This window comes from Rutilus rutilus, assembly GCF_951802725.1.
Source record: "Rutilus rutilus genome assembly, chromosome: 6".
In the NCBI taxonomy this organism is placed as follows: Eukaryota; Metazoa; Chordata; class Actinopteri; order Cypriniformes; family Leuciscidae; genus Rutilus; species Rutilus rutilus.
Genome location: NC_140214.1, coordinates 50,001,803 through 50,029,050, shown reverse-complemented (window position 1 = coordinate 50,029,050; position 27,248 = coordinate 50,001,803). Strand labels below are relative to the sequence as shown.

Genomic DNA, 27,248 nt, shown 5'->3' with positions numbered 1-27,248 from the left:
TTAAAATAGTATGCACTTTACAATTTAAGACTACTGTTGAAAATGGCAAATGTAAATAATATAATTTAATTTTCAATTTCATTCTGCACCAAATTTTGCATGCATGGAGTTGATGGAAAATGTAAATTTAAATACAGAATTACATTTCCATTTTGAATATTGCATTGCCATTTTGAATATTGCATTGCAAATTGAATTTTGCTACACATATGCTTCCAAACGCTCCTTCCTCTCCACTCGTCTCAGGTAATACATGCGTCTTCCAGCTGAGCCTGAGCGCTTGGCGTCGCGCGTTCATGTGTTTTGGGGGCGTGGCTTTGGAAGGAGCTCAGAAGGGAGGGGGTGGGAGTGAATGGAAATAATGAGCTGTGTTTATTGCAGATTAAAAGGTCTACAGTCACTCGATTTTTATATTTTCTTTTTCAGAGTACTTATATTTTAATTATGTATTGGTATATAAAGACAGTTTAAACAAATTTGGAATGTTTTTTTTTTAGAAAAATCCTACCTACCCTGCCTTTAATAGTAGTTACTAGAATGTTAATAATGCGTTACTCGTTTGTTCCTGTGTAATTATTCATTAATGAAGGAACAGTATTCTAAAGTGTTACCAAACATTAATGTTCACAAAGGTATTGCTGATGCCCACACACATTTCTTGCCTTAAATCCCAACACCACTCAAACTACCACAGCAACTACATAATCCCCCCAGATTTCTGTCCAGAGGGAGAGCAAATATGTGTTCTGAACATCTGCCAAAAAAAGTAGGTTTAATTCTCTCTGGTATATTTCACAGGTTTGTGATGACGACGATGCTTCATTTGCACTCAACATATTTGTGGTCCAGAAAGATCCGGGAGGGAGGTCTGGAGAAGCAAGCTGGAATAGCCATCGCAGGAGCAGAGGTCTTCTCTGGTATTCCCAGTGTTGCACAGGCTTGCCCCGACCTAAAGGGCCTTATTTATGGCTTGGTACTAAACAATCCAAAGAAACTGAAATACACCTTTAAGGTTTTTCAGAAGATCTTTGTGGAGCTGGAGGATTCCCCCAAGTCCACGATCTCAAGGTCATCTTACTGGCCTAAATGCCATACAGACGTTGTTGAAGGTGGAGGACTGAAAAACTCACTTCTATCGTCATTTTGTTACTGAAGAAAAGCCGTTGCCATACAAAATGTTTTCATAATGTTGTTTACAGTTAAAGGTGCTCTAAGCGACCTCACGTTTTTTAGGCCAAAATTTTTTTTCCTCACATTTTTTAATACAGCTTTTCCTCACTATCCGCTAGCTGCCTGTCCCCTGAACACACTGTAAAAAAGCACGGTCTCTGCAGACACCACAGGCTCCACAAACTGCAGCAAAAACAAACTGAGCAACAAACAGAGCAACCCGCAGCAGGAAACATAACAAACTGTTCCAGCCAATAACCGACAAGAATGATGTGGGGGTGGGGTTCGGGGGGTTAGTGCTCGGATGAGGAGGAGGGAGGGTCGAGCTAGCCTCCGTTTTGTTTGATAATAATTCAAACATCAACAAGAGGTTACGCCAACCGAGATCGCTTACAGCACCTTTAATGTTAAAGAAAACGTATTTGTAATTGCACTTTTTTTTTATACTTGTGCTTGAGTGGAAGTTCAATATAATCTTTTGGTTGGTGTGAAATGTAAAAAAAAAATGTTTATTTTCCACAAAATGTCTTAGAGTATGATTTTGTGCTTCACAACTATAACACTAACTTTTTAAATATTTTTCCACATCCTTCTTGTATTAGTTATGTTAATGGTTAATAAGTGCATAATAAAGGATTTATTCATTTAAATAAGACACTGTTCCCACTTAAGTTCAGGTAGCTGCAAAGTTGCATTGTTAATGGTTAATAAGTGCATAAATAAGGATATATTAGCCTTCTTACAGTCTGATTATTGTCGATAAACATCCTATTAACATTGATAAGTGGTCTATAAACTGTTAACAAGTTTCTAATAAGTACTCATAAATATCTTACGAGGAATAATAAATGTGTTTTAGGACATTACTAACTCTCATTAATGTTAATAAACATCTTATTAAGGTCCATGAGGTATAAATAACTTTACAAGTTTTTAATAAGAGCCTATAATTGTCTTATAAGCAATAATAAAAGTGCTAATTATGCTTTAATTAACACTTATATTAACTTATTTATGTTTATAAGCATCCTATAAGGTCTTATAAGTGTCTTATTAACTGTTAATTACTGCCTATTACAAGCACCTTAAAATAAAGATTTACCCAAAAAGGATATGTGGATATTTTCTGGGATTTTGTCGATAACAATAGTTGGACAATATTTTGCATATTTAAAAAATGTGTTATTTTGTTTTGTGCTTTGATTCTGTCCTCATGGTAGCGGTGTTTGACCCGGAGTGTGTTTCTGTACTGGTACCAAACCACCTCTGTGTGAGTGAGGTTGATCCACGTCTAACGGGTCGGTCTAACAGGAGAATATGTAGCTGTAGAAAATAGTGACACATCAGAATCAGAATCAGAATCTGTTTATTGTCATTGTAAGCTCTGCATACAACGAGATTACAAATGCCAGTCTATAGACAAAACACAGAACAATAAATACAACCCCATTTCCAGAGAAGTTGGGACTTTTTGTAAAATGCAATAAAATCAAGAATCTGTGATTTGTTAATTCTATTTAACCTTTTTTTAACTGACAAAAGTACAAAGGAACGTTTTCCAATGTTTTCACTGACCAACATAATTGTATTTTGTAAATATGATCAAATATTGATTTTGATGGCTGCAAAACACCCCAAAAAAAGTTGGGACAGATGCATGTGTTGGAAACTCAGAATCGAAAGACCAGGAGACTTGGTTGTTTCTTCAGCAAGATTGTTTATTGAAAACACGAGCTGTCGGTCGCTGCAGTCACCAAAGTCTGAATCTGTGAAATGTTCTCTTAAAGTTTATATACATTTAGGGGCCGGAACCAAAAAGACAGGTTTAGGAACCGGTTCTAGACCGAGAGTGCTGCCCACCCTAATCCACTCAGCATATCTATTCAACTGCTGAGACCCGAGTACAGGACTGGCTGGACTTTCTTGTTAAAACACAAAATCCGAGAGCCTTTAAGAGTTTCAGTAAAACAGGACTGACCGGAGTCTTTTGCTAGAAAACTCTGCTACTAATAATGTATACCTAACCTTAACATGCTAAATTCATTGTAAACCTAAATTAAACATTTTAATAAATTTGGAATCCCATAGTATACAGTTAGAAGATGGCTGTGTCTCATGTGACCTTGTTATTTGTACACACTGTGACTATACAAATCAACATGTAAATAGGAGAATGTTGGCATTATTTTGTCACTTATTGGGATTAGTATGCTAGCTGTAGCCATTTACATCCAGTCTTTGTGCTAAGCTAGGCTAGCGGTGGGTGTGTCAGACAGAGTTATGGCACGCATGGAGATGAGAAGGGTGTGTGTGGATTTATCTAACTCTGGGGGATACGGGGAATAATGTCCCAAAAGTCCAAAGTTCCTTTAATGTTTTAAAAAGTGTGGCTCTTGTGTTTTAAGTTGTGTCCTGCCTGTTATAGTTTGTAATGATGTGCAGTACAAAAATAGAAGTTCGAATGACAAAGAGGCCGTCACAAAAGCAAACTGTAAAACAGCTTTAATTTTTTTACATTTTATTTATTTTTTTGTTATGTGCAACCATGGGTCTTTTGAAGGTGGGTAAGAATAACTTTGACCTTTTTTGCTCAATTCTCATTGCCATGGCACTTGTGTTGTGTGACAATCTATTGTTTAGCTCTTACAGGCTGTTATCTGGCTGTTAGTCAGTGTCACCAAATAACACTGGTGATGTTAGAGTTGTGCAATAAAATAATAATTCAAGTCCCATTAAAGGCAGGGTAGGTAGGAATTAAAAAAAACTAAAACATTCCAAATTAGTTTAAACTGTCTTTATATACCAATACATAAATAAAATGTAAGTACTCTGAAAAAGAGAGTATACAAATTTAGTGTCTGTAGACCTCTCACGACTGTTGTAAACACAGCTAATTATTTCCATTCACTCCACCCCTTCCCTTCTGAGCTCCTTCCAAAGCCACGCCCCCAAAACACATGAACGCGACGCCAAACGCTCAGGCTCAGCTGGAAGACGCATTTACAGTGAGGGAAATAAGTATTTGAACACCCTGCTATTTTGCAAGTTCTCCCACTTAGAAATCATGGAGGGGTCTGAAATTGTCATCGTAGGTGCATGTCCACTGTGAGAGACATAATCTAAAAAATAAATAATCCAGAAATCACAATATATGATTTTTTTAACTATTTATTTGTATGATACAGCTGCAAATAAGTATTTGAACACCTGAGAAAATCAATGTTAATATTTGGTACAGTAGCCTTTGTTTGCAATTACAGAGGTCAAACGTTTCCTGTAGTTTTTCACCAGGTTTGCACACACTGCAGGAGGGATTTTGGCCCACTCCTCCACACAGATCTTCTCTAGATCAGTCAGGTTTCTGGGCTGTCGCTGAGAAACACGGAGTTTGAGCTCCCTCCAAAGATTCTCTATTGGGTTTAGGTCTGGAGACTGGCTAGGCCACGCCAGAACCTTGATATGCTTCTTACAGAGCCACTCCTTGGTTATCCTGGCTGTGTGCTTCGGGTCATTGTCATGTTGGAAAACCCAGCCTCGACTCATCTTCAATGCTCTAACGGAGGGAAGGAGGTTGTTCCCCAAAATCTCACAATACATGGCCCCGGTCATCCTCTCCTTAATACAGTGCAGTCGCCCTGTCCCATGTGCAGAAAAACACCCCCAAAGCATGATGCTACCACCCCCATGCTTCACAGTAGGGATGGTGTTCTTGGGATGGTACTCATCATTCTTCTTCCTCCAAACACGTTTAGTGGAATTATGACCAAAAAGTTCTATTTTGGTCTCATCTGACCACATGACTTTCTCCCATGACTCCTCTGGATCATCCAAATGGTCATTGGCAAACTTAAGACGGGCCTTGACATGTGCTGGTTTAAGCAGGGGAACCTTCCGTGCCATGCATGATTTCAAACCATGACGTCTTAGTGTATTACCAACAGTAACCTTGGAAACGGTGGTCCCAGCTCTTTTCAGGTCATTGACCAGCTCCTCCCGTGTAGTTCTGGGCTGATTTCTCACCTTTCTTAGGATCATTGAGACCCCACGAGGTGAGATCTTGCATGGAGCCCCAGTCCGAGGGAGATTGACTGTCATGTTTAGCTTCTTCCATTTTCTAATGATTGCTCCAACAGTGGACCTTTTTTCACCAAGCTGCTTGGCAATTTCCCCGTAGCCCTTTCCAGCCTTGTGGAGGTGTACAATTTTGTCTCTAGTGTCTTTGGACAGCTCTTTGGTCTTGGCCATGTTAGTAGTTGGATTCTTACTGATTGTATGGGGTGGACAGGTGTCTTTATGCAGCTAACGACCTCAAACAGGTGCATCTAATTTAGGATAATAAATGGAGTGGAGGTGGACATTTTAAAGGCAGACTAACAGGTCTTTGAGAGTCAGAATTCTAGCTGATAGACAGGTGTTCAAATACTTATTTGCAGCTGTATCATACAAATAAATAGTAAAAAAATGATATATTGTGATTTCTGGATTTTATTTTTTAGATTATGTCTCTCACAGTGGACATGCACCTACGATGACAATTTCAGACCCCTCCATGATTTCCAAGTGGGAGAACTTGCAAAATAGCAGGGTGTTCAAATACTTATTTTCCTCACTGTATTTACCTGAGACGAGTGGAGAGGAACGAGCGCAGTGCATGCAGTGACATCATGTCAGAATCACATGTAATAAAATACCTAACTTTATCACTATGAATATAAACAAATAAGATGGCTTTTAGTACTCACTATCAAGCTAGCATATCGATACTGGTAAAGTTTAAAATATATTTTGTTTGATTCGGTAACAAGCTATATTTATAGGTAACGAGCTATATAGCCAAAGCTAAAAACAGGTTGCATTGATACACGTTTTTCCATTACCATCAGTTACACTGTGATGAAGGTGAATTTCGTGTAAGATTCATAACATATACGGTGTTTTGCATGTAAGAGTTTCCATGATGAAAACATTGTTGACTCTGATGAGGACTAACGTTACACTCCAGAGACAAGTAGCCTACCGCATCGTCGGATCGAGGACAGGTCCGGGGTCGAGGGCGAATCAGAGGAGGTCGTTTTGAATTTTGAATGCTCTTTCTCTGCCATAATTTACTCTTCGTAGGTTCCAAGTCTCTCTTGCACTCCTCAAGTCAAACGGGAGCGCGGCGCGCACATGGGCAGATCTTGTAACAGGGGTGGTAGCCATTGGTTGCGAGAGAGTGACATTCGCCCAAACCAATCAATTGTTTCGTCCCGAATGGAAATAATGAGCTGTGTTTATTGCAGATTAAAAGGTCTACAGTCATTCGATTTTTATACTCTCTTTTTAAGAGCACTTACATTTTAATTATGTATTGGTATATAAAGACAGTTTAAACAAACAAAACAAACAAAATTCCTACCTACCCTACCTTTAATGCTTGGTGGTGTCAGGTTAATGTGTATTTATGTTAATGAGCAATTATTTAAGTGACGTCATTGTCCCTTTAAAGTCCCAATTATGTTTGTTTTGGTCCTTATAAGTCACATATTCTTCAAAAAGAGAACTGTCTCTATAAACCACAATAGTTTTAGGGTGGTGTGTATTTTTGATTGTTTTAATCTAACTCTCATAGCTCTAGGACCTCAGGAAAGGGTAGTCCATCTAAACCACCACCGGGCCTATTTGGAGAAAAAGTCTGGCTAATCCACATAAAACATTATGTGTGTGTGTGTGTGTGTGTGTGTGTGTGTGATGGCTTCGTAGTCTCCAGGGGTGAATCTGCATGTGTGTGGAGCACACAACGGGGGGGGCTTGGAATTCCTTTGACGTGGCCCACGTGAGTAGAGAGGAGTGTACGATTGTCTCTGGGGAGGATCACAGAGTCGTAAAAGGGTGTCAGAAAACACTTTGGGTGCAGACTCAGCGGCCCCAAAGCTGTGAGTTATATTGGATGAGTCACGGGTTAAAAGCTCCTCTGAGAGAAAGCTGATGTTATCAAGATCTAGTCTGGAGTGAAAGAATATGTTCAGAAACAGAGTCAGAATTAGTTAATTCATAACAAATGAAAATGATTCATAGCCCAGACTCTACATTGTTGTTGTTGTTTTTTTTTTTTTTTTTTGTGACTTGTGAATATTGAGCCCTTGTAAGATTAATGTATTAACCGCTTTTAATCTTTTGTATACTTTAATAAAGTTACCTCATCTTACTCCCTCCCTTGCCTGTCTCTCTACTCGCCCACATATTGGTAACGAACCTGTGTGCCCCCCTGTATAGGGCTGATATTTCCAGGTGTATTCCGGGTGGCGTGGTCGAGTGTTAAGTATAGTTCTGGTGTCTCTATTTTCCCTATTAACTGGCAAGACCCACATATGCAATGTTTAATAATGCAGGATTGTACTTATTAATGTCAATAGATGGCACCACAGCTCTAAAAACATATCTCAGAACCCACAAGTTTAAAAAAAATACACCACACATTAAGCAGAGCCTTTCACATTGTTGTTTATTTTCTCTGAAAGGCACCACCCATGACTCACTTTGATTTATCAAATAAGACAGATATTTTGGTCTTTTTGCTTTGGTCTTTATATTTGACAAAGCTATTAATAGAAAGACAAATGTATTAAGGACTACTGTATCCACTCAAATGGCTACACTGTTGTCCACCTCTTTGGGGTTCAGATAGGTGTAAGGAAGCTCCAACTTATTGTTCCGCTCCTCTATGAGTTTTGACAACTCCTCCAGATCCTTTTGAAAATCTTCAATGAGCTTGCAGGGGACCTCTTCATCATACAGATTTTCTGGGAAATCTCCCAGAGGGTACTACGGACAGGATATCAAGATTGTAATCGTAAATAACATGTTGATAAGAAACATGTTTATAACAATGTTTAACACAGTGCGTATGACAGCACACTAATACTCTGTAAGAGCCCACTACAACACTATGCTTACTGTTTGCTAAATCTCTTTTGTAATGTAACAGTCAGGTAATGCAAACTAGAGGAATGAAAGCAGTGTAAGTAAGCCATTGTCATCCAGAGTAATATGATGGCATACGCAAGAACACCATTACATTTTTCACAGCAACATTTAATTGCAGTCGTTTAACATGTGCCCTAATGGTGTGAAAACTCACATGGTGTGTAGAGTCCTTGCTCAGGAGTCTCAGGACAGCCATCCCTTTCACCGTCGTGCTCACATCAGGTAGGGTCTCCAGGATCGTGTCCTCAGTGGTCTGGCCTTTCTCCTTGGGAGGGGGCTTTCTGAGGGCAGTGGGGTAGTTAGGCATCCAGCCGCCAAAGTCATACTGGGGGGAAAGAATTGGTGAAAAATGTGATATATTCACATAGAACACATAATTCACATTACTTAGGCAATGGAAAGTGGATATGGACAGGCTTTTCTTGTAGTCTTGGGCTACTTGCTAGGGCAGTAGTTCTCAAACTTTTTTAGTCATGAAAAAGAAAAAATTAAACACTTAAAAGAAATCTGGTGACAAGTCAATAGTCTTAAGAAGAACGATTCAGTGGAATTGGCGTTCGGTGCTGCTTTATGAAGGCAGAGCGCCAACCGCTATTCACGCACTTGAAAGCCGTTGCAACGTCTGTTTTCCGTGCGCCCCCACACTTTGAGAACCGCTGCCCTAGAGTGTTGAAGCATCTTGAGGTAATGTAATAACAGAAAACAGTTTAAAACAGAGTCTGCAAATATGGGTTTGTGAAAGGTTGTTGACATTTGAGCTCAAAAGTGAATCTAGTGAAAACCCTCCCCTTAGGATTGTATATAGCTCGGTCCCAACCACTCTGTTTGCTTCCCATTCTCACAGCCAGGACAACAGAGCTCGAACACTGAATGTCACTGTAGGTTGCAGTAGAGATGAAACAAGATCTAAGTGCAGCAGTCTTTAACTTTAATTTCAAGAACAAACTAAAATTTTCACAAAACAGAATCTCAGGCACAGGAACAAGCTCAGGAACGGGAACAACCAACTAATCAAGACGTTAGAACTGACAACTGGGCTGCGTTCAGCCCCGACAAAACGTTGCACAACGTTTTTTAAACAGAAACAGTGATGCGTTGAACACACTGTTCTGATGACGCAAGAGTTGCAGCTATGGCAGCTGAGAAGGCCATTCTTTGTGTTCTTTGTGAAGAATTTTCTGAGCCTGATGAAGTCGGTATAAATATGTGTTTAATACTACAAAATATGCCCGATGTTACAGTTACTGCACTTGCCGCCCAGAACAAAAGAGAACATCCCAATCGAGTGAAGGGATTTGTGGAAACTGAAATGGAAGCACACATCTTACCTAATGCAGACTAAAACACATCTATTTAGCCTCACATACTGACTTTATTTGTAGTTCATACTGTTTTAATACCCTGTATTTTCTTTCTCATTTTTAGGAAAAGCACTTTATTACCATTGTTTATTTCTATACCAAATGTCATACACTGAAGCTAAAAATATAAACAACAACTACATCATTATGTTGATATCCTATATTTTTACAATAAAACTTACGACAAACATGTCTCCAGGAAACATGACGTTCAACCCGGAAACCGTAGCAAAACATTGCGCACCGATTTGAACTTGAACATGCCCCTGGTCAGCACTAAACAGGGCTTAAGTACACCACAAACAAAGGGACTAAAGAGACTATTTAACAAGACACACCTGAACTAAAGACTCTAATCAAATCTGTAACCAAGGAGAAACACAGGCAAGGAATGGAGGAAGACTGACCCCGGATTTCCACCAAATTCCACGGATCGCCGGAGTCGGAACGCAGCCGTTCCGCAGTCAGTGAAAATACACACATTGACTTTAATGGAAACCTATTGACTCCGCCACCGTTCCAGAGCAGATCCGCAGCTGTTCTGCATTTGGTGGAAATTAGGGGTAAACTAATGCACACTGTGCACCTGGCCTTTACGATTGTTGCTTGATCTTCTGATACTGTCAGAATTTTGTCGTGGGTAAAATGTGATCGCAACGGTCATTAGTCGGCTGTTGGTGAACATGTCAAACGGACTGCAGCTTTAATGGCTCTGTGTGATTGGAAGTGAATTGACTTGTACTAACTGACCTGTCCACTGTTTACAGCGGCATGTTGGGCTGATGCAGTGAAGATCACCATGGTGACAAACTTGATAAGCTCTTTCAATGTCTGAAAAGATGATGGTATTCCTGTGAAAATAATAAAAGGCTGTTTCTGTGAGGAACTCAGTTTAAGATGTTTGTACATGTGCACGCACACACACACAAACACATACACACACACTGAAATGGAGAGTGGAGCCATAAACCAAACTAATTTTGACTTTTGACCTGGTTCAATTATTTGCCATGAAACAGTGAATTACAGTGGGGTTTACAAAAGAGCACAAAAAAAAAAAAGAAAGGAAACCTTTGTTGGAATAAATGTTCTGAGATGGCAACAATTCAGTTGGAAATGCATACTCATTGGTCTAGAGACTCTAGTCAGATTTTTATCCCACCAGGAATCACACTGGCAGCATCTTCAACTGCAACAGCCTTGATAACGGACTGATAACAGACCTGAGGAATCTCTTCCCAGGAAGCCCTTGGTGAATATCTCACTGATCCAGCGCTGCAGCTCTGTGTCCTTCTGCACGTCTGCATCATGTTGATAGTAGTGTGGCAAGAAAGCTGCAACAAACCTGTATGCAAACTCACAGTCAGATATTTTCCAGGTTTACATATTTATAGCTATACTTTTTTTGAAGATTTGCCTTGCATTTATGTCTTAAGCAGGAATATATTCAAAGCGACTTACAACACAGTTCATGTACAGCATGTGCTCACTGACTAATAAACCCATGAACCTGTATAATCAACACTGTATTTGTTGAAATATGAATCAGGATGTGCAACAGGATGTATTAGTTCAGCCCTAAACACTGTAGTCATACTTGTTGATGATATCCCACAGTCTCATCCCGTCATCTCTGTAGTAGTAGTGGGGCACAGTCTCCAGGCCCCTCTCAGAGATGTTATCGGGAAGACAGAGGGTGCTGTAGGTCAGGGAGGCAGTAGCGCGCTTCAGCAACTTCTCCAATGACTCTCCACCTACTCCTGCATTCTATGAGTGGTATCAGTAACGGAGAGAAGACATGACTTAAAGTTAGGTTAAAGGCTACTGTATAACACAGTTCTGTCACCACAAATCCCATAATAATTTCCACATTTTTAAATAAAAAATAATAAATTTAGTAAAGGCAATCTAACAATCGTTTACTAGCAATCTTTAGCAATCTACTGTTCGAGAAGTTAGTCATCACAGAAAACATTAAAGAGCCATTAATGTATTTTTTTGTACCAATCTTACAAGATATGTTTGCAGGTACAGGATAGTGAACTGAATTCAACAAAAAGTGTATTGGATTATAATTGAAGACTGAACCTTTAGTGCTCTTTAACCATGACATATGCATACCATGCTAATGGCCCCATCCTTGGATATCAGTCGACTCCGGGCCATGATGTTGATCTGGAGCGTGTATCGGATATGGGGAAAGAGGAGCTACAGAAGGAAACGTAAGTAAGAGATTTTCATTCACTGCCTTCATATCCTTTGAAGATAAAAGTATATGAATGAAGAATTAATTTTAATTTCTTGCCTGTGAGTGCGTGCGTTATTGCACCTGCGTGTGTGTACCTGTACCTGCAAGCCTGCTTTTGTAGGTGACTCCCTATGTGCCATTCCAGTTATTCTTACATGAATTACAGAAGAATAATTCAATTTTTTGAGAAAATAGTAAGAGGGAGATGAATGGGTTTGAGTAAGACATTACTTGTACCTAATGTTCTGTGTAGTCTGTGACCACAGGCTTTAGATATCTCAGTCTCGCTCTCCAAAAGGCAAATAATGAAGGGCAGGCTTTTTCACAAAGCCACATCTCTGAGGTCAAATAAACAGCTGTGACCACAGACTACATCTGAAAAACTCCCGTCGTCAAATAGCAGAAGTAACCTACATTATTTAACTCTCTATCATTCTCTCTCTCTCTCTCTCTCTCTCTCTCTCTTTCGCTCTGTGGTTGTGGCATGTCTGGAAGACGTCCCTGTTGTTCTATGAGCCCTCGCCATTCACACGTCAAACCAACTCATGCGCAACAGATTCAATACCTTGTGGAGAGGATGTGAAGAGGGAAGATTGCGCAACGTGGCCACGGTGAACACCTCCGCCAGCAGGTGAGTCCTCAGCAGGTGAAAGTCCACCTCGTGAACGGCAAACTCTGCGTTTCGGACGAAGATCTTGGCCAGTTTCCAGTCGGCCTTTGAATCCGTTGGGAGGAAGATGGGGTTGTCTTTGCTGGGATGTTGCATTAACTGTGCAGATTAAATTTGAACATCCATGAAAATGGTACAAACGAATTCTGAGGGAATCTGGGTTATTATTTTTAAAGACAATGACATCTTAAAAAAGGGTTATTTAATGTTTAATCATTCAGACATGTTTGCCTACTCATCAGTTGTACATTATATATCACCTTTTCTGTTTCTTTGTAATAATTTGGTTATTTACCTCATCTTTCAAGATTTATTCATCTGTATTTAATTTAATAAAGACTGACCGTGTAGTTCTGTATCAGTCAAAGCACTTCGACGTCACCCTGGGATATCGCTTCTTGAGCATTTCCCAGCTGAAGCCAATTCTAATCCCTCTATATGCTCAAGGAGCGATATCCCATACAGGGTGATGTCTTGTGTTCTCCCTCAAAGAGCCGAGGTTTTGTTCATAGCCTGTGGATTTCTGTACTTCGGATGCAAGACACGCACCTGAATGGCGATGGGGAGCATCATGCCTTGAGGGTTGCAGTACAGCAGGACCAGGGGAGCCGTGAGATACTGCTGCCTGTCATTGACAACATTCCCCACCAGCCCGTCCAACATCTCATAGTCCGACAAGAAGATGTTCCCTTTCTGGGTATGGGGGAAGATCACACCAAATAATGAAGAAACCCAGGAAATTAGGCTAAACCAAAGCAAACCAGACCCAGTCATTCCAAATAGCAAGTAGCGTACCTCCATCTCCTGCTCCAAGCTTTGCCGTCTTAGTGAGTCTTTGACCATGTCATCTGTGATGGGGAAATTCTCGGGCAGAGTTGAGCAGCGCTGGATCATCATGGGATTGAGGCCATTCAGAAACTGGTAGCCAAAGAACTCGTCCTCATCCCAGTGCTCCTGACAGTATTCTGCAAAGCATGCTGTGTCAGAACATATCCCTTACGACACGAAAAATATTTCCAATATATGAATGATCAATATATTAAACGGTTTAACAGTATATTTGAAAATACACAGAATAATATAATGTGTTAATATATTACAATGTATTGAATAAAACATAAGGAATTGCCGCTTTTCATATATTAAAAATAATGGACAATATGTACTAATATATCATAACAGTATATATATATATATATATATATATATATATATATATATATATATATATATATATATATATATTAGGGATGCACCGAATATTCGGCCACCGAAAATTTATCACCGAAACAATACGGCCGAAATGTTGTGATGATGCAAACAGCAGATACTGCGACCTGCACGTGCTTGTCTGAAGCAACATTTCTGCTGTGTGGACGTATTTCAATATATCTGAGAGTGACCCACGGACAGCGATTTTCAAAACACAGACATCCCAAGTCTTCCGGAAGTTCCGGGAGTCTCCCGCGTATTGATAGCGGCTCCCTGGTGCCCGCAAATTAGTTTAAATCTCCCGGAATCGCGAGCGAGCATGAGCGATTCCGAGCGCGCGCGCGGCAGAGAGACCTTGCGTGTGTGTGCGCAGAGCAGCCGTCATTTCTCAGAGGCGTGTGTGTGTTTACGGTTTTTGCAACTCACGTCCATGAGCATATAGCTGCAGATATTATTATGGGCTGTGGCAGTATTGACCTAAATGCACTTTGTTTTTATGAAAGAACATTTAATTTTTAAACCTTTCTGCAGGCCAGCAGGCTTTTACATTATTATTTAATGTACACATTAGTGGGGTCAAGTTAAACATTTAATTTTATACTTTGCAATGTGCTAAATAAATATTTGCATAAAATTTGTATTGATTTATTCTTTGAAACTTTAATATTAATTTATGCATTTGCAATGCCTTGATTTTAGTAAAGTTAGTACACAGTCATAGCCATAAATGCAATGGTACTAATAATTGGCATAATTTCTTTCGGTGTTTCGGTTTTCGGTTTCGGCCTTGGTTTCCTCTTTTTCGGTTTTCGGTTTCGGCCAAGAATTTTCATTTCGGTGCATCCCTAATATATATATATATATATATATATATATATATATATATATATATATATATATATATATATGTGCAATACTTGTACACAATAAAGGATAAAACTTTGTGAATATTACATGTAATGCTATTTTTGTCTTCATTTATAAATATTTAATATTCATTAATATATAGCCATACATGGTCAATGCATATATTGCAGTATATTGAAAAAAATAAAGCACTAGTTTCCCATATACGGGAATTTATTATGTAATATAATATATATATATAATATAATATATCACATTATATATTGCAGAATATTCCCATATAATTTTGTTCCATAAGGGTTGCTACATGTTATGTGCAATACAGTCATTTTGAACAGTTCATTCATTTAAGATGAGTACCAATGGTTTTGTTTCCGTTTCCACAGATGATTGCTTCCAGTTTCTTGATGCTTTCCCATGATTTTCTGCTGTCAGCTAATCCAGCTAGCTTCAGAACAGCTAACCTGCACACACAGAATTCACAGGTACACAGTGCAAACATTAGTAGTGTAACTAGCCTTGATATACTACCTATGGTCCATCCTAGCTTTAGTTGTGAGCATCTTTGTAGTTACTATTATATATTATATCATTATGGTCTTCGAGAAGACAAAGCTATTTTGCGAATGCCATCCACTTCCATGCAAAATACACTGAATATACATGGATCATGTTTTTAAATCACCAGAGTTAATTTTTAACTAAAGCATACTTAAAACTAAATCTAGCTTAAATATTCAGCATTTCCACCAGTGCAATTTATAACTTAAAAACACACCATTTTTAGGCTAACCTACAAACAGAAAACATTGATACAGTCCATTGTCCTAACAATAATGGTGAAATGGTTAAAGGGATACTCCACTTTTTTCGGAAATATGCTCATTTTACAACTCCCCCAGAGTCAAACAGTTGAGTTTTACCGTTTTAGAATCCATTCAGCCGAACTCCGGGTCTGACGGTACCACTTTTAGCATAGCTTAGCATAGATCATTGAATCTGATGAGTCCAGTAGCATTTCTTTCAAAATGACCAAAGAGTTTCAATATTTTTCCTATTTAAACCTTGACTCTTCTGTAGTTAAACCGTGTACCAAGATCGACGGAAAATGAAAAGTTGCGATTTTCTAAGCCTATATGGCTAGGAACTACTCTCATTCCGGCGTAATAATCAAGGAACTGTGTGTCTGTACCATGAGTGCAGCAGGCGTAATGATATGACGCAGCGCCTGAAAATAGTCCCCAGCTCGGTAACTTCTTCCAACGTGACCGGGACTAAGTTTGTCTAACCTATTAGACCTATTTTCAGGCGCTGCGTCATATCATTACGCCTGCTGCACCCATGGTACAGCCGCACAGTTCCTTGATTATTACGCCGGAATGAGAGTAGTTCCTAGTCATATAGGCTTAGAAAATCGCAACTTTTCATTTTCCGTCGATCTTAGTACACGGTTTAACTACAGAAGAGTCAAGTTTTAAATAGGAAAAATATTGAAACTCTTTGGTCATTTTGAAAGAAATGCTACTGGACTCATCAGAATCAATGATCTGTGCTAAGCTATGCTAAAAGTGGTACCGTCAGACCCGGAGTTCGGCTGAATGGATTCTAAAACGGTAAAACTCAACTGTTTACCTCTGGGGGAGTTGTAAAATGAGCATATTTCCGAAAAAAGTGGAGTATCCCTTTAAGCTTGCTGTCGTGGGCTTACTAACAAACTCTCTAAATGCATCTCTAGAGTTACCATTATATTGTAGCCTGGATGCCAGCCGAACTTAGCCCCGCCCACAACATTTGAGGTCGGGAAGTTCGGTCTGGACTTGATCCGTTGTGGAGCAACTATGCTCGAACCAGAGCTGATCGGACCAATCAAATTGTCAGGGTGGACTTTATACGATGATGGACAGATGATCAACAGTAACGTAATCATCCACGTCACCAAAGAGCGCTTGGGTTGAATTCGTGACTGGTCGGGAATTCGTGAATTCGTGACTTTCCAAGAGATGGCTCCTGCCTGTATTCGCGAAGTGTACTGTCTTTATAAAATATCTTCTTATTAAACTTACAAAGTTCTCAGTGCTTCGGTTTGCATGTAGGGACCCTCATTATGCTACCGTGTTAGTGTGAGGCTATTTTCAGCCTTGTTAGTGGTATCAACTAGCGATTTCTTTTTACTTATTCTATGCCCTATATACTAGCGTTATAAGCTAATCAGTGGTTCGAGATAAAACTGGGTACATTCCATTCGTATGAAAACACATCCCTCCCAGAAAACGGTCGACTCGGTACCCATGTGTTATTAACCCCTACTGTAGGTTCATTTTGCACCGGAATTGTACTTTGTGGTAGTTTGTAAAAGTATTTAGTTACGAGCCGAGAGACATAAATACACTATCTTCAACTTTATTCTTCTTCTACCTCTTCACACCAAAACATCAGTATGTCCCTCACTAGCGCCCTCAGTGTTCACTAACAGTTACTAACAGGACACAACATTTCCCCTTTTCTTAAAGGAATTAGTCACTTAAACATGGTACCTGCAACCGTTGTAAAATAACCCTTACAATAAGGATCGTACCTGAAAACCTAAATTTAAATTTAACAGGCAATTAAGGTATTCTTCTCTTAGCTATTATAACTCAGACCTCAAAACAGTATGACATTTTCTTACATAATAGAACAGTATGAGTAGAACAGTATGAGTATTTTTTGGTTTTTTTTTCAATTTGCAGTTCACACGTCGGTATTCATCTCTCAAAGTCCGTTAACCACCGAGGTGGGTTTCGGACTCTGGGGGTGCGTCTAGGGCCTGGTTCTTGCCCAACATGCACATTCTCGGTCACAGTGAGACCATCCAGTGTAGTCTCATTGTTCTCACTGATGCAAGCTAGAGCTTCCTCTGAGAAACGCGCCAGCTTTGAAGCATTCCATTTCCGACCATCGCTGAGAAGATAAGTACTTGGTCCGACCTTCTTTACGACTGTCAGAGGTTCTGTGTATTTGGATGACCCCTTGTAAACGTGTTCCGGTCTCCTGACTCGCACAGCATCATTCACTTGGAAGGTGGGCACTTTTGCTCCTCGCTTTCTGTCTGTATACTCCTTACTGTTTTGTTGATTTTGTTTCACAGTTTCTTTGACTTGCTTGTGTGATGTAATTTTGTGTGAAACAGGAAAGATGTTCAGTTTAGTGCGCATCTTCCTATTTCTCAGCAACTCAAATGGAGTAGCTCCTGTAGTAGCGTGCGGTGTAGCTCGGTAAATCTGTAAGAATTCTGTCACTGCTTGTTTCCACGGCTTGTGTGCTCTTTCTGCCGTCTGGAGACACTCTTTTATACCCTATTAAATCTCTCAATCGCTCCATTGGCTCTTGGGTTGTAGACGCTGGAGCGCAGATGCTTTATCTCTCTCTCTCTCTCAGAAAGTTTGCAAATTCATGGGAAGTAAATTGACATCCATTGTCAGAGACTAGGTAGGTCGGATTTCTTTCACGACTGAACACTGTAGCTAAAAACCGGGTAATCACCTCTGTTGTGACTATAGAGGCGAATGCCACTTCTGGCCATTTGCTGTAGTAGTCTGTGAGAGTGATGGCATAACGACAGTCCCATGTAGCACGTTCAAAAGGACCGGTTATGTCAATGGCCACCTTTTCCCATGGTCCATCTGGCAATTCGACGGGTGTAAGTGGTGCAGGTGCAGTCTTCACTGTTTTGTCATTGTATTGGCATGACACACATGAAGCTATCTTACTCTGTACATATTTGTCCATTTGTGGCCACCAATACAGTTCTCGCAGTCTCTGTTTAGTGCGCACCACTCCCTGGTGCCCCTCGTGTGCCAAGTCTACCACTTTGGATCGCAGTGATGTAGGCACGATCAAACGGTCAGTACCTCTCATGACAAGTGCTTTGTCTACAGCCAGTTCGTCTCGTACATTGAAGTATGAAACCAGCTTGTTTGTTACATTCTTTTTGCATTTTGGCCAGCCTTTCTGTATTTGCTGTCGCAATTGAGTCAATTCCGGACAAATGTCACATGCGTTGGTGAACTCCGACAAGGATATGGCATGCAAAGACTCCATGAAAACGGTCGCTACTATGTCCGGTTCCACTTCATCTTCTCCTGTGGTAGCCAGTGGAAGCCTGGACAGGCAGTCGGCAGTCACATTCAGTTTCCCAGGGCGGTAAGCAACATCATATGTAAAGCAAAGTAGTCTTGCAGAGCACCTCGCAATTCGCAATCCAGCACGGCCAGTACCCCTGGATGTGAGCAGGGTAGTAAGTGCTTGATGATCTGTGCGTAACACAAAGTGATGTCCCCAAAGATATGTTCTCCACCTTTCTACTGCCCAAACGCATGCCAGTGCTTCACGTTCCACAGTAGAATATTTTCTTTCAGCCGGAGAAAGTGTTCTGGATGCAAACGCCACGACTCTGTGTTATCTGAATGAAGTTGGCTAAGTACACCCCCTAGCCCATAATCAGAGGCATCTGTAGTTACATATGTAGGCAGTTCAGGGTCGTATAGTGCTAGGGCAGGGCTACCAACAATCCGTCTCTTAATGTCAGTAAAACTATGCTCAGCCTCAGCAGTCCAGTTGAACTGCCGTTCTGTAGAATCCCTGAGTGTTTGACGTAGCGGTTCAACAACAGTAGAAAAATCGGGAATAAATTTACTGTACCATGATGCCAGACCCAAGAAGGATCGCAGGGAGGATGCGTCATGTGGAGCAGGTGCATTGGCCACAGCTTTGATCTGATCTTGATCTGGGTGAAGCCCTTCTTTGGATATGGTGTGGCCTAGGAACCGCAAAGAAGTCTGGTTGAGTTTGCACTTCTGCATGTTTAGCTTAAGTCCTACCTCGTTCAAGGCATGCAGCACCCTCCGTAGGTTGGCATCATGCTGCTGTTGAGTGGTTCCGTAGCAAATCACATCATCCAGGTATGCCTGTACTCCTGGTATGCCTGCTAGTATGGTTGTCATCATCTTCTGAAAGGCTGATGGAGCTGAAGCAAGGCCAAATGGGACCCGACAGAAACGGAAAAGACCATCATGTGTGATAAATGCAGTCATATCACGGCTGTCTGGATGCAGTAACATTTGGTGGTAAGCGGAGGCCAGGTCAATGGTAGAAAAGACTGTGGCTCCTCTCAGTTCAGAGAATAGCTTGTCCATGTGTGGTAACGGATGACAGTCACTGACAATGGCTTTGTTAGGTTCCCTGAGGTCAACACACATGCGCATCTTTTCTCCGCGTCACCACTATCGGAGAGACCCATGGAGATGCATCAATGCGTTCTATGACGCCCTTTTCCTGTAGGTCTTTGAGCTCATCACTCACGGCCTGCCTCACCGAGAAGGGAAGTCTTCTGAGTTTTTGTTGTATTGGCACAGCCTCTGGTTTGGGTTGAATTTTGTGCACAAATCCCTTTGCACAGCCAATCTCCTGTACCTGGAGCTCAGGTGCAATCTGTGGTATTGTGCTTGGTACATTAGGTGCCCTCTGTGCAGTAGGACCATCCGAGCTGTCAGCTGTTACAACTTTTGTGCCCTCAATACGCATGTGCAATGCCACAACTAGATCTAGCCCTAATAGAGCAGTGCCTGACTTTACCACTATGAATGAGCCTGTAGTAGAATGCCCATCATGATTAACTGTGGCATTCATACACCCTATAACGGGTATTTTCTCTCTTGAATATGTGAACAGGTTCACTGTAGGCTCAGACAGTTCACATGTAGGAAAAAGGGTCTGATAAGTGCTTTCTGGAACAATAGAGACTGATGAACCAGTGTCTACTATTAGCTCAACGTCATGACAATGACCATTTGCATTCACTTGCACAGTACATATAATTTTATCTTGCACAGTATCAGTCATATAAAGCACAGTCAGTTCGTTTATCACTATTTCACGCACCTCCTTTTGCCCGGATCGACACATTTTGGAAAAATGTCCCACTTTTCCACATGAATTGCACGTCACTTTAGCAGCAGGGCATGAAGGTTTATTTGCTAGGTGGCTGGTAGATCCACAACGGTAGCATGAGTGGCGACTAGTTGTAGGCGCGGGCGCCATTGATGAAGGAGGTGTCTTTTGTTCTTTTTGGCGGCCCTTCCTATGCTGTTTATGTATGGCCCTCACCGACGCAGCAGTAACCACCGTTGAGGTCGCAGCATTAGCAGTACTGTCGGAGAGAACGCTCGCATTCTGTAGCCCCGCCTCAATCTGCAGGGCCAGCGAAGTAGCTTTAATCAGGGTCAGATCCGCTTCTAACAAAAGTCTGTCTCGTACGCGTGTATTGGCAACACGCTCTATCAGTTGATCTCGAAGCATTTGCTCCTCCATATCACCAAACTCACAGTGCAGCCAGTTCTCGCAATGAGGCTAGATACTGATTTATCGACTCATCTGGTCGCTGTGCCCTCTGGCGAAATTTGTGACGTTCCGCAATCACATTTACTTTAGGAACGAAGTGATTTCTAAGTCCATCCACTGCAGTAGCATATGTAGTACCTGTATCTGGTAGTGCGTAAAACAGTCTTTGTCCCTCGGTGCCAAATGCATGGAGAAGAACAGCACGCTTTCTTGCCTCGGGCCACTTTTCCCCAATGGCATCGATTACTTACATGTAGTTCTCAAACATTTTCAGCCATGTAGGGAAGGGAATAGCAGGTTCGCCTGGGCAAGGCATACACGGTGTAGGTAAAGGCACATTAATAGCCATCCTCGTCGCCAAAATGTGATAGTTTGTAAAAGTATTTAGTTACGAGCCGAGAGACATAAATACACTATCTTCAACTTTATTCTTCTTCTTCCTCTTCACACCAAAACATCAGTATGTCCCTCACTAGCGCCCTCAGTGTTCACTAACAGTTACTAACAGGACAAAACATACTTTAAGCACGAGAATATGTCTTCTCCCTAATTTTTATGCAGAGTGAAACTACACCTGCTGCCGCTACCAATAATTGTGATCTGGAAGAGGAAGCCTATATGGCAAAGATTAACCATGAATAGGCCTACTGTCCAATATTGCTTGTAATTGAAATTAAAATAGAGTCGACACCTGGTCAGTTGTTTCCCTAAATTCTTATGGTTGTGTTCTTCTAAAAACCCAATACTGGGTCCAGCAGACCCGTGAACACCGAACAGTGTACAACAAAGACATGAACACTACAGGAGGGTTAAAATTACTTGGTCACTTACTGCTTTCCTGCGGTGAAGTAAAACTCGGTTTCCTTTGTGAAAGAGAATCGGACTTCAGGTGGCAGACAAAGGGGAGTGTTGCAGTCGATAACTTGAGGTGTGCCCTCAGCGTACACACGCCACCTAGGGGTAGAATATTCAGCTGTATTTCAACGGAAGGAATTTAATTTCTCTGAATTTATTTTAATATAACACAGACACTTCGCTGTCACACCCGACTTGTTGCCCACCAACCTAAATAGCTTTTGTTGCTCCTCTATCTCCCTCATCCTTTGTTTTTGGGATATTAGGTTGGTGTCCTGGAACACAAGTGAAGCTGAAATGCAAATGCCAACATTAATTCACAATCTAAATTTGTTTATGTTTGCAACCGAAAACATTTTTGAAAGAAATAATGCAGGTTATATTTTGTATATATTTTGTACTAAAAACTTTTTTGCGAAATTGACGCAATTCCATTGGGCATATATTCAATTCGCAATTTCAATTTACGCCATTTGAAGGGTAATGGAAACGCGGCTAATGACAGCCATGTAATCTCTAGTCTTAACCCTGTGCAGGAGTTATACTTTGAGTTACAAATGATTAGAGTTCTCATTAGAGTTACAAATGATTTGCTCTTATCATCCGATCGTGGTTGTATCTCTCTATTATAGTGTTATTCGATCTTAGTGCTGCATTTGACACCATTGACCACAACATTCTTTTAAATAGACTCGAAAATTATGTTGGCATTAGTGGAATTGCATTAGCATGGTTTAAATCATACTTATCTGACCGTTAACCGATCATACTAACCTTAACCCTAAACAGAGATTCTAATTATTGGACAAAAAACTTCCTCACGTAATAACCTAGAATACTGTCTAACACTTGATGGCTGCTCTGTTAAGTCTTCGTCGTCGGTTAGGAACCTGTGTGTGTGTGTGTGTGTGAGTGTGTGTGTGTGTGTGTGCTCTTTGATACCAATCTTTCATTTGAAAGTCACGTGTCTAGTATCTGTAAAACCGCATTCTTCCATCTTAAAAATATATCTAAATTACACCATATGCTCTCATTGACAAATGCGGAACAATTAGTTCATGCGTTCATGAGCTCAAGGCTAGATTATTGTAATGCTCTACTGGGTGGTTGCCCTGCACGCTTAATAATCAAACTACAGCTGGTCCAAAACGCAGCAGCTCAAGTTCTTACCAGAACCAGGAAGTATGACCATATTAGCCCGGTTCTGTCAAAACTGCACTGGCTCCCTATTAAACATCGCATCAATTTTAAAATATTGCTGATTACTTACAAAGCACTAAATGGTTTAGCTCCGCAGTACTTGAGCGAGCTCTTAACGCATTATAGTCCGTCACGTCTATTGCGATCTCAAAATTCCGGCCAGTTACTAATACCTAGAATATCAAAATCGACTGCTGGCGGTAGATCCTTTTCCTATTTAGCACCAAAACTTTGGAACAGTCTTCCTACCATTGTCCGGGAAGCAGACACACTCTGTCAGTTCAAAGCTAGACTAAAGACACATCTCTTTGACCTAGCATTCACATAATACATTATAGACTTCTATAATTCAATGTTAGGCTGCATAGATTAGGTCAGCCGGAACCGGGAACACTTCCCATAAATCCTGATGCACTTGTTACATCATAAGAAGAATGGCGTCTACGCTAATATTAGTCGCTCTGTTTATCCCGAGGTTTACCGCAGTCCGCCGGATCCAGACCGTATCCAGATCTGACGAAGGACCTGCGATAGCGTAGTCCTGAAGTGTCACTAGTCTCTTCCCTGTGAAGGCCTCCCTCCCTTCCCTTTCCCTCTCTACAGATAAAGCGTTGTCGGGATAATTCCGGTTCGCGTGGAAGCGATAAGGATTCTGTATTATAAATTTTAAGGCCAGACAAGTAGTATGTTGAGGTATGATTTGAAGGGAAGGACTACACGCCTGTGCACATATATTCAAACGCGCATACCTATAGACTGAACTCGTAATATGCATGTGCACGCCATCTGTGTTCTCACAGGTTCGAGTTTTTGAAGTTTGCGCAGGAAGAACTTAAGAGTTTTCTGTTAAAACAGTGTTGTGTTAGCGGCCCCTAAGTTAATAACTAATGATCGTTGCGACAGAAGTGAATCAATCAAAACTAATTTTAGCTGGACAATAACTTTATTCTAGAGCTGCTGTAAAGCCTAAACACTTTACTTCAATTTCCTATTATCACTGTAAAGCCGCTTTGGAACAATCTACATTGTTAAAAGCGCTATATAAATGAAGATGACTTGACTTGACTTTGAGCATCTGACACTTTACATGACATTACTGACACGATACTGACATTATCTCTCAATCAAGACACAAAGGTTTGTTTAAAGGAATTCTTCTGCAATATACAAAAGTGTGTGTGTGTGTGTGTGTGTGTGCGCATGTTTTTCTATCCCGGTGGGGACTTGAACCACAAACAAGCACCAATGCTAAATTTTTCTAAATATCATAATCATTTGTTAACAGACAAGTATTCATTACTTTAATGAGCTCATTGTTTCTGCATTAAATTATTACATTGTTTAAATTAATACATTTTTCGCTAACTGTGATTTTGTATATGTACATTTCTGAAATCCATAACTTAGACAGTTTCCTCTGAGAACACATCCCTCTAAATTGTAATATGGGCTTAATATTTGTAATATACACTTTCTGTATGTGTATTGCAAAAAGCGATATACAAATAAATGTGAAGTGAATTGAATTGAATTGAATTGAATTATAGATCATACAGAATAATTTTTTTTTATGTAAAAATGCAAAAAGTTTTGTGTGATTGGTAGGGTTAGAGGTAGGGTTAGTGTAAGGGGACAGAATATACAGTTTGTACAGTATAAAAACTGCAAAACAGACTGTGTGTGTGTGTGTGTGTGCACATGGTGCACAAACTGGAGTGCCTACCTTTAGCAGGTCTTAAATAGAGCTTCTTGTTACAGTCAAGCCAGCAGTAGCATGGAAACAAAACCTTGTCTCCTTCTGGCGTGTTGATCATGATCTTATCGCAGAACCACTGGTCGTAAAGAAGACCCATATACGGCTTGGAGTAGAGCTTGACAGTTACGAGCTCTCCCAGGGACGCTTTACAGTGTATCTTAAATTCTCGCACCTAAACAGACATATGTACAATGGCGTATTAGGGCCATTGTAGTAAAAAAAATAAAAAAAATAATATGCAGTTGGGTTTAAAATTCAGAGAAGAAACTAACCCTAACCCTAACCCAAACATTTTTATTTTTAAATAAAAAAATATTTTTTTTATCATAACTCCATAAAACTTTTATACTCTCTCTTTCAATTATCTTCCATTAAATGTAGCATTGACTGATAGTTTTTAGTCCAAAACTCCATACTGTTGGTTTAATTGGGTGCACTTACCTGGCTTCGCCAAAACCACCGAATGTAATTTAGAATAATTTCATCACTCTGAGCCTCAGTGCCACGCAGTTTGATGTAGATATGGCTGTAGGTGCCCGCCAAATGCCTATCTCCTGTGTATAACTTTACTGTGTAGATCACCATGGCTGTTCTGCAAAGTAAAGGACAATGATTTTTAAGAGATAATACAAACATGATGAGACCACCAAAGAATATCACCACGTCTAGAGAGGGAGAGAGAGAGTGCGTAAGTGAAAGAGAGAGTCTCACCTCTTACTGTAAGAGAAGTCACAATGTTACTGCTGTAAGAATTGCAATAACTGTTGTTACTAGATTGATTGTAAAGAGAGAGTAGTTTATGTCATGGAAATTACAACAAAAATGAAATACATTTTAATTGAACACTCCGTTGCAAAAATCTTCAAAGTTTTATTACCAGGTTTTTGCCAAAACAAGGACCTTGTTCCTTTCAAAATGACCTGAACAAGAAGAGGCTGAGCATTTTATAACTCCCTTGTAATGTATTCATTTTCGTCATTGGTCCAGTCTAAAGAATAATGCCTTCTTTTGTACAAATAAGAAAACGTCTTCAAACTTAAGCTTATGATTGGTTGGAATGATTCCCAACACTGGCATTTCCCCCTCTGGGGCCTGAGGTGTTTTCTGGGCCTGGAGGTGTTCTGACATGATCATTTGTGCTTATCTCTGTTACTGGTGACATTTTCATGACGAAAGTCTGATTACACTGCACTGCATGAAAAGGGTAGAATCTGGAAATATCTGGCCATGGTAAACTGCAGTGTAATTTCAGGTTTGCCAGATGTATGTGAAAAAATCCTGAGCCAAAGTACACAGAAGAGTCAATTTTGTGTCAAGGCCAAAAAATGTGGATAACAATAGCTTTAAAAGCATGTCAGTGGGCAGCAGCATAAATTATTTGTCAAGATAACAGATTCTTAAAAATGAGAATGAGGATAAATGTTGCAATGAATGATCCACACTACAAAATGGAAATGCAGAATGTTTCTGCTTATTGTTGACAATACATAATCACATATTCCAAACAGGAATGAACTTAAATGAGAAATCTTTCAAGGATTATTTTGCATAGATGTTACATTTCAATCAAAAACCAGTGCAATCTTTGTGTGTCCAGAGGCAGATGAGCAATTTATATTAGCATTAAAGATTGGTTTCAGCAACTTGTTTCTCTCCTGAGTTAATCAATGTTTTTGGCACTCATCAGTTTAAAGTTCAATTGTTCACTCATAAAGACAGTCACTTGTCACTTACTGACAGTCACTTAATGATGCAAGTGGCGCAAAGCAAACACAGACAAGTGGAGTGATACAAATGGTGAAAAGGCTAATACTGGTACCTATATTAAAATAATATAAAAATATCAATATATTATTCTTCAATCAGTTCTATGCAGCAGAATCAGATTTAACAGATTTATTTTTTGACCAATTGTCAAAATAAAGTATAGTCCTACAAAGCTATTTTTATCAGAGCATGAGCAGAACAGGGAAAGGACCAGTGAACGAGAGGGTCGTGATTCGTGTAATTTTACCAGTGTTGCCCAGCACGGCTATACACACCATGTTACAGCACAGTAGTGCTATTGCAAAAAGAAACAAGTCCAGAGAAATTTAATGTCGGCACGTTTTTTTTAGCGGACTTTGCCTTTCCGGTGAGCGTGAGCAGAGCTCATAACACACACACACACACACACGGAGGTTGCTTGCGGAATATTGAGCAGAACGCGCTGTGAACACGGAGCGGAGAGCACACTCACAGCGCGCACACACAGCGGAACGCACTTCGAAGTTATTCATCTTCGGAAGCGGACTCGCACGCAAAGTCATAAAACATGCTGAGCCAGAGTCGAGCCAGAGTCAAACCATCGCCGAACACGGAGGGGCGCGGCTTATTTTTCATTTTCTGCTTATTTTTCATTTGTCTACAACCCCTGTACCACCAACCCCCAGTAACCCCCAGTACAAGACGAAACCAATCAATCCCAGAGAGCGTTGGATGCTGGTGCTTTGCTGAGCTCACAGGCCCAGTGCGTTTGGGAAACGAAGCCTTGCTTAGATGACAGAGAAACAATCCGGAGTTATT

General features: G+C 40.4%; 1 protein-coding gene across 1 annotated transcript; it reads right to left on the bottom strand.

Annotated features, from left to right (window-relative positions):
• Positions 1-7,630: 7,630 nt before the first annotated feature.
• On the bottom strand, positions 7,631-25,715 carry LOC311292806 (hydroperoxide isomerase ALOXE3-like). Its single transcript, XM_084412622.1, has 16 exons — positions 25,561-25,715; positions 25,395-25,453; positions 25,125-25,275; positions 24,651-24,855; positions 21,938-22,019; positions 21,704-21,826; positions 14,855-14,958; positions 13,211-13,380; positions 12,965-13,108; positions 12,311-12,514; positions 11,619-11,705; positions 11,095-11,264; positions 10,721-10,842; positions 10,248-10,348; positions 8,291-8,461; positions 7,631-7,974 (listed from the first exon to the last, which is right to left on the bottom strand). Exons 3-16 carry the CDS (start codon positions 25,266-25,268, stop codon positions 7,795-7,797), a joined length of 2,007 nt encoding a protein of 668 aa, XP_084268748.1. The 5' UTR covers positions 25,269-25,275; positions 25,395-25,453; positions 25,561-25,715; the 3' UTR covers positions 7,631-7,794.
• Between the last annotated feature and the right edge of the window lie 1,533 nt (positions 25,716-27,248).

Bases quoted from the DNA above. Each gene is read 5' to 3' on its own strand.
- LOC311292806 (XM_084412622.1), bottom strand. From the start codon at position 25,268: ATGGTGATCTACACAGTAAAGTTATACACAGGAGATAGGCATTTGGCG. The intron at 13,109-13,210 runs GTACGCTACTTG...CCCCATACCCAG, and splicing joins GCTTGGAGCAGGAGATGGAG to AAAGGGAACATCTTCTTGTC. The intron at 12,515-12,964 runs GTGCGTGTCTTG...TAATCTGCACAG, and splicing joins TGCTCCCCATCGCCATTCAG to TTAATGCAACATCCCAGCAA.